Genomic DNA, 8,412 nt, shown 5'->3' on the forward strand with positions numbered 1-8,412 from the left:
CAACTACGACGTCAGCAACTTCCTCGGCATGACGACATGGAGAATTAGGTTTCCGGATGGCGATATCAAGGCAGAGATGCCGACCTTTCCTCCGTTTTGTTGTGGTTAGATCTGACCACGATGAAGAACTAGTGAGAATAAGTGTGCCCCTCAAGCCGATTACTAGTATTGAGTTGTGAAGATTTAGATCATTTTTTCTTATTCTTCGGTGGCAGAAGGAAGAAGGAAGACACAAGAAAGAATAAGTTTATACTCAACTCTGCCTACAGGAATAATGTTGGTCGCGGTTCGTTGGGCATATGTTCTCAGACCTCTTGCCGAGTGTTTGTCTGTGCGATCATCCATATGATTGGTCAAATAGGTTTGGGCTTGAGATTTGGAGCTATACAAAACGTGGGTACAATATAGATGAAGAACAATTTCTGGATATACATACTGTATTGTAATTCAGAGTGCTTATAATATGATGATGTACTCGGCTATATTTTAATATAATTCTTCTTTTGTCTAAAAAAAGAATTTCAGGACATATCTCAAACTTACCAGAGATACATCTTGCAGCATTGTCTTGGTGACAGGGTAGGCACCAAGATTCCTGTATCAGGTCTAGAAATTCCTGTACTCAGTTAAAAAATTCTCAAATCTAAAGATGCTAAATTATGGGATCTTGGGACCATGATACTGCATTTTTGTAAGCCTTCGTCACGAGGGAATATTTTTGTAATTTCTATATGAAATAACAAAACATTTAAAAGTAAAAAGAAAATCTCGATCAAAGCGCTGTGTCTCGCTATCCGTCCGTCGAGGAAAGGTTCTTGCTTGTAATTGGACCGCCGTATTTTGCACAGCTCGCTGCGTGGCAGAAGGAACCGCCGTATTTTGCACAGCTCGCTGCGTGGCAGAAGGAAACAGCGCACGTGATTTTGCATTATTTTTGCACCTGTCTCTCTCACGCTGACGGTATGCATCGATTGATGGCATAAAGATGAGTACTCCATAAAGATTATTGGGCTGGGCACGTTAGATAATTTTTTTTACTAGTACCAAAGCACCGGTAGTACTCACTCCATTTCATTAAAGTATCGTTTTTTACTCTTAGACTTCTTGTTTTACCATTCGTTTACAATTAAACAAGAAGCCTAAAAATAAAAATGACATTTTTACTGGGACGAAGGAAGTAAAAGATTTGCACGCAACCCTGCGGCAGCTGAAACGCACGCATCCAGTGGACGAAAGATTGTCCCAAAGATTTGGAGCCACACCATGCATCAACTGTGATCGTTTTTGACTTTTAGACTTCTTGATTTACCATTCGTTTACGGTTAAAAAGAAATCTAAAAGTGAAAACGACGCTTTAAAGGGGACGGAGGGAGTAAAAGATTTGCACGCCAACCTGCAGCAGCTGAAACGCACACATCCAGTGGACGAAAGATTGTCCCAAAGATTTGGAGCCACGCCATGCATCAACTGTGACCTGTGAGTGAGATTTGCATTCATCCAGTTGTGGACAAAACGGACGTTGCTTTACATCTAATCAACCTGACGCTCGTCTCGTGTGCAGCGAAGAGAACCCACACTACGTAGGAGTACCTAGGAGTAGAATTTTTTTCTCTCTATATATATATACACACACTATCGGAATGCCTAGCTTTACCGTGTGTCCACGGCACACGGCGAAACTCAAAAAACACTCGGCAAAGACTTTGTCGAGTGTTACATTCGGCAAATTGCACTCGGCGTACACAGTGCCGGTAAATATTTCTTTGCCGAGTGTCTAATTTTACCGAGTGTTTTTTGCATCGTTTGCCGAGTGCAGTTATTTTGCCGAGTGTTTTTTTTCGCAGCACTCGGTAAAAGACTTGTTTGCCGAGTGCCCGAAGAAATACACTCGGCAAATATAAAAACACTCCGCAAAGAGCCAGTTTCCGATATATATATATATATATATATATATATATATATATATATATATATATATATATATATATATATATATATATATATTATAATAGAGTTAACTCTCCATTTGTGTGGCTAACCCGTGTGCGTATTCATATGCAAAGTGAATTTTTCCGCCGTGTGACTCTTACTCTCTGCGACTGCTACCCTCCATATTTAATATTTAAATGTATAATGTTTAGAACAAGCAGCTTAATTTTAAAACAGTGGGAGTGTAGCTAGCATTTGGTGAAGTACGGAGTATATATTTTGGGAGGAAATGATCAGGTACTTAGTTATATATGGGCAAAGCTCAAGTCCGACAAACACTCAGCTCCCATATTGGCCGTAAATAATGATGACAAGCTTTAGTTATTTGGAACTTCGTCCATATTTATCTTGCGATCTTGTTTCTACTTTTGAATTGATCTTTGTTTGTCCACTTCACAAGATCTACTTAGTGTCTAAACTAATGTTTTAAATCTCCCGCTATAGCTGTCGCTATAGCCTGCTATATTCTTTTAAGGCAGGGTGCCGCTATTTGTATTCATGTATAATTTAGCCGCTATATCCCGCTATAGCCTGATTTAGCTCTGCTATTAGCTGATTTAGAGGAGGTATATATACCACTAAACACCTTAGCCCGCTATTTAAAATTATGGTCTAAACACATATATACCACTCCTTATGTTCCAAACTAAACACATTATTCAACATGCACATAGTTCCAGACTTAGCTCCAAAAATATCACCAGTTCTATTATAACTGAATTCTTGAAACTAAAGTTGTGCCAAACAAGTCTTTTGATATGACGTTACACGAACATATATTGTGTATCACTTTCCGTGGAGGTGTGGAATATCGTTTTCACTAGATATAGGCCACATAATTAGAATCTAATGAAATTATAACTTATTCTTTTCCTTGGCTTTTGGTTGTGAGAGAAAGTCCACTAACTACTAAGTGACCTCAACTCAAGTGAGCATACACAGTGTAGAGACGGTTGCACAAGGAGGCATAGTGTGTCCTTGTGGAAGCTATAAAAAGGGCAACTTCCTCGGATCCCATATGGCTATTCGAACATTATTAAGCCAATATCTTCCAAGTCATTTGCAAAGGTAACTAAGATTATATTATCAATTAGTGCGTACTAGTACACTTGTAGGTAGCTGTAGGCTGCCTTTCATAATGCAGACTTCTTCTGTCTTTTGAATGGAAAGATTGCTTTATTTGATGGCCCTGCTTGTGCTTTAATGTCTGCACTTTGAGTTCCTAAAAATAAGGGTATCATCATTTGCTGCAGCTACACACTCACAATCCACCTCGCTACTCATCTCAGACTACTGGCGGCATGGAGGACTCGAGCCTATTCATGCAGTGGGCGATGGACACGCTCCAACACGAGAACCCTGCTGCATCCGTCGCCGGCGTCGCCGCCGACCACGGTGACTTCAGTGAGGCTACCTTCCCCTCGCTCAAAGCGCTCCGCGAGGCCTCGCAAGCAGCTGAAATGGTGCAGGAGCTGATTGCGGACGCCGACGTCGTGGTCCGCCATGCGCCAAACAGCTGGAACTCCGGCGACGGCGGCGGCGACACCACCACGAATTACAACGTGCCCGCGGGCTGGAACTTCGGCAGTTCCACCTCCACGCAGCAGCCTGGCAGGAACGGCATGACGGAGGCCCCTGCCCTGGCCACACGCGGTCTGCCGCCGCCGGATCTGGTCTACGGACCTCCGCCAATAACGAGGAGAGCCGGCCTAAAGAGCTTGGGATCCATGGCGGCGTCGTACGCCCAGGACCACATCATCGCAGAGCGGAAGCGGCGAGAGAAGATCAACCAGCGCTTCATCGAGCTCTCCACTGTGATCCCAGGCCTCAAGAAGGTTTGATCGGGATCAAATTCCCTGCACCTGTTCGCGACAATTACATGCTTGATGCAACGTATTATAACGGTTACTAATTTATGATGATCCACAGATGGACAAGGCGACGATCCTTTTGGACGCGACAAGGTACTTGAAGGAGCTCCAAGAGAAGCTAAAAGACGCGGAGGCCGGCAGGAGCACCGAGACCCTGGTGCTCGTCAAGAAGCCATGCCTCCATGCCGCGGCTGCGCAGGATGACGGCCATGGCTCCTCGCTGCCGCCGGCGCCGCCAGCAGGCACACCGACGGCGAGGAAATGGCTGCCAGAGATCGAGGTCAGGTTCTCGGAGTCGGAGAAGAGCGTGGTGGTGAGGGTCCACTGTGAGAAGAGGAAGGGGGTGGTCGTCAACGTGCTCACCGTGGCTGAGGAGCTCCACCTCAGCAGCATCCACGCCAATGTTATGCCGTTCATGGCTTGCACTTGTATCATAACCATCGCGGGGAAGGCAAGTTTTCCTTGTCCTTTTGACTAGTCAAATAATCACCACCCTGCTCATAATTGTACTTATGCGCTGCAATTCTTAAGAACATTTTGTGGCCTTTTGGTGCAACAAATGAATAAAAAGCCATGTTGGTTAGGAAATTCTAATTTCTAATAATTGAAGAACATAGCCAATGCAAAATACAAATGGTTAGTACTACTATCATCAAGCATATTATAACCCATTTATATCTATGTTTCATGTTATCGATCAGGATAACTACTTTGCAATGCAAATTAAATTAAGCGAAATAGCAAGAAACTCAACTTTGTTAACACTTCTATTGCATGATAAGATTGGGAGAGAGAAAATCTAGTTTCCTAATTGGTAAAATATTTTGGTCTAACAGTAGATTGGTCGAACTTCAACTCTTGTGTGTTCTTAGCTTGATCTCGTTGTGAGAAAGTGCAACTGCATTAATAGTTCATTGATACATCCCTGTACATATGGATCAACCCCTCGCTATGTGGGCACATTTACTTAAGTCTGCGCTTAACTTTTAGCTAGCCACATATACATCCATAGAGTTTTGGAGTTCACATTTTCTTTGAGAATTTATAGTTACTTTAAGATATGTACTGTGAACTATGGGCAAAAGGGAAGGATTATGCTTTTATATATGCACATGAAAATTTTAACAAGCAAATAAAACATATTTCTAGGCTACATAAAAAATTGGATCTAAGAACCTCAGAAAAAGTGAAGGATTATTATGTTTTTATGTACATGAAAATATGTAACCAAACAAAAACATATCTATATGCTACATATAATCAAGTTTGGTTCCAAAGGACCTCATTCGATTCGTCTTCAAGGGCTTGGATTCCCATATTAGTCTATATAAAAGGATAAAATCACAAAAATCTTCTCACTAGTGAAAACAAGAAATAAGGTATTATATGCCATTTATTTTGTTGTTCCATGCTATAATGACATTGATTAATCTAATACAGTTGCAAACTGATTCTCTTGCAATAAACTATAATAAAAATGTAAATAACTTGTTTTAATTTCTTAAGGTCAGATAGTTACAAATTTGATAATGTTTGTTTACAAAATTGTAAAATAATAAGCATTAGCATCATGTATACAGAAAATGTAAATGTTAGAATTGTACATAACATCATCCATATATATTGTGGTTACATGAGTTTGATAGTTTAAAATATCTTGGTCTTTATTATTTTGTGTGTGTGTGTGTGTATATATATATATATATATATATATATATATATATATATATATATATATATATATATATATATATATATATATATATATATTGCAAACCACTTCAAACCATGTTAGCTGACGATCTACTTTTTTGGAGAAAGTTGTGCATTAATTTAATTTAATGATTGTACTACCTTTTCTTGGAGATTCTCTTATCATGTGCTATTTAGTGAATTGAACACAACACATATTATATATAGAGAAACCCATTTGGGATATTAAGATCTAGCCTCTTAAAAATGTATATATGTGTGAGATTATATATACGTGCTAAGGCAATGTTTTAAAGCATACATGATATATCCTTGTATATATTTGATCAATTTCACTTGTGCTATAACCAATATTTATTACAAGCTCCTGGTGTATTCCCTCCGTCCACCAAAGAATGCAATTCTCAGATTTTGAGGAGTCAAACAGTCTGAATTTTGACTAAATTTATATAAAAAAGTACAAACATTCATCATGCAAAATAAGTACCATTAAATTAGTCATAGAATATATTTTCATAATAAATTTATTTAGAGACATCAATAGTAATATTATTTACTATAAACTTAGTCAAACTTGAGCTCCATTGACCAACACGGATACCATAATTGTATTCTTCTGTGGACGGATCAGGGAGTATAAAGAACATGACACCCTTATATGATGATAAAGTTTTATACTTAAATATCCTAACAACCACAGCATTTATTTTGTGGATGTGGATCTTTATTGTGATGTAACCATTTAAAAAGCAATTTTAATTCGAAAACTAGACAAACCTTTTCCAGCTCTCCTTTTTTTAACGAATCCACCTAATTTCATTTGGTAGCCTTTAGCCTGGAGCACAAGCTACTAGCTGACAACATGGTTTTATATATGCCATCCAAATGACAGGCAATGTATATTCCTAATTAAGGTATGTATAATGCAAGGTGGTTTAGGCATAGTGCATGAACAGTACTGCCAGATCAAAGCACATGTCTAAGAAAGGTTTATTTCTTTAAAGAAAAATACAGTATAATAGGCTCAACTACGTCATTATTAGCATACCTATAATAAGAGCTTCTGAAGAAAGACTAAGCGATATGTGCATATGATACAGAGAAAAACAAAACGATTCTCTTACCTAGTAGCTAAGATGTCTAATATAAGCATCTCCATTGTACATGTCTTCAGAAGAGGCCGGTAGGCTAAAAAAAAAAGTTTTTAGAAGAGGCTGAATTAGAACTCTACAACAAAACCTCATACACAGACACTTGTGTAGCTAGACTTCTCTGATTATTCATGCCATACAAATTAATTTGGCATACTATACCGTTTGTTTACTGTACACATACTACATAGAGTGTGCAACATAATAGAGACACTGTCTTAGACATTTGAGCATAAACGGAGATATTCTTGAAGGTACATGTAAAATATCCCCTTCAGAATTGTTTAGAGAATATTTGGGGGGATTTTGTTAATAATCTAGAGTTATTCAGTTGAGTTTCAAACGTACGTATACCATTCATATAAATAATTAAGTACTACTCGTCCCTGTGAGTGAGTTGTCGTATAACATCGCTAGGTTTCTCTGGTACCGTTGACGACAACGACGAGGAGAGATCTCTTGCGAGTTATTATATAAATAAAGGTGCCAAATTATGATAATACATGCTTTAATTTCGATCTGCAGGTGGAGGAGAGCTTCACCGTAACAACGGAGGAGATCGTTGGCAGACTCAACTCTGCATTATTACTGCATGCAGCACCAGCCTAGCAGCTGCAACAACGACAGCACTGAAAGAACAGGGGACTACAGAAGCAGGCCTAGGTGGACTGCTGTTTGCGCGTGTATACACACGTATATATAACAAAAACGGTATTACGAGTGTATTTATGTTTGTTTGATTTGGTTAAAATTTACGGCTTGAGTTCCACATATATAGGACATAGCTTGAATGCAACTACATAAGATTAGTAGCCATCACATCGCATGCACAGTGTAAATTGGTCATATGTGCCATGCAGACACACACTACTACTAGCTAGTGGATGCTTGACGAGAATTTCTGCACCACATGTTTGCGATTTAAATTGTCCCGAAGCATCGTATAAACGGCTTGTTCGTTGGTTGGTTTCTGGGCTGGTTTGAAAATCAACAAGCGAACATGCTGAAAGTGTGCAACTTGCAGCATGCCGACGAGCAATCCTCCATCACACACATGTTTGCAACTTGCAGCAAAATGTATTTATCAACACCAATGCACGGCTGGGATGCTAACTAAGCGCTCATCATAAAGTGTGGTCAATATATGTGTACTTTTTTTTTATTAGCAATATATGTGTATTTGCGCAAGTTGTTTAGTTGCACCACTACCACTGTTCATGATGCTAGCTGTCTTCCGATCCATCGACAAATCTTCGTGCGTGCGCATATTCACAGGATGATTGGTGTATTTTTTATAAAAAAAAGTACTGTATAATTAATATAAGTAATATAACCTCTACGTAGTGAGAGTCTGAGACGGAGTTGCCCGCGACTTAATTTGATTGATTGATACAATGATATATGTATCATTGTGAAAATTCTGAACTACTTCGCTTTGTATTCTATTTGTATGGACAAAGTTTAATAAAGCATTCGCAGGCATCACTAGTAGAGAAACGACTTTTGATCCACTTTAAAATTTGGCTTTAGTTCCGGTATTTTTCGCGTCCGGGACTAGAGAGACCTTTAGTCCCGGTTTGTAGCTCAAATCGGGACTAAAGGTCCCTGCTCAACGGCTACTGCGGCAGGCTTTTGCTGCAGGGGACCTTTAGTCCCGGTTGGAGCTACCAACTGGGACTAAAGGTTAA

At 39.4% G+C, this 8,412-nt stretch overlaps 1 protein-coding gene across 1 annotated transcript; it reads left to right on the plus strand.

Annotated features, from left to right (window-relative positions):
* Window positions 1-3,031: 3,031 nt before the first annotated feature.
* On the plus strand, window positions 3,032-7,761 carry LOC136472899 (transcription factor bHLH18-like). Its single transcript, XM_066470600.1, has 4 exons — window positions 3,032-3,057; window positions 3,279-3,824; window positions 3,919-4,311; window positions 7,250-7,761. Exons 2-4 carry the CDS (start codon window positions 3,291-3,293, stop codon window positions 7,331-7,333), a joined length of 1,011 nt encoding a protein of 336 aa, XP_066326697.1. The 5' UTR covers window positions 3,032-3,057; window positions 3,279-3,290; the 3' UTR covers window positions 7,334-7,761.
* The last annotated feature ends 651 nt before the right edge of the window (window positions 7,762-8,412 follow it).

The sequence above is a fragment of the Miscanthus floridulus genome, chromosome 1 (genome assembly GCF_019320115.1).
Source record: "Miscanthus floridulus cultivar M001 chromosome 1, ASM1932011v1, whole genome shotgun sequence".
In the NCBI taxonomy this organism is placed as follows: Eukaryota; Viridiplantae; Streptophyta; class Magnoliopsida; order Poales; family Poaceae; genus Miscanthus; species Miscanthus floridulus.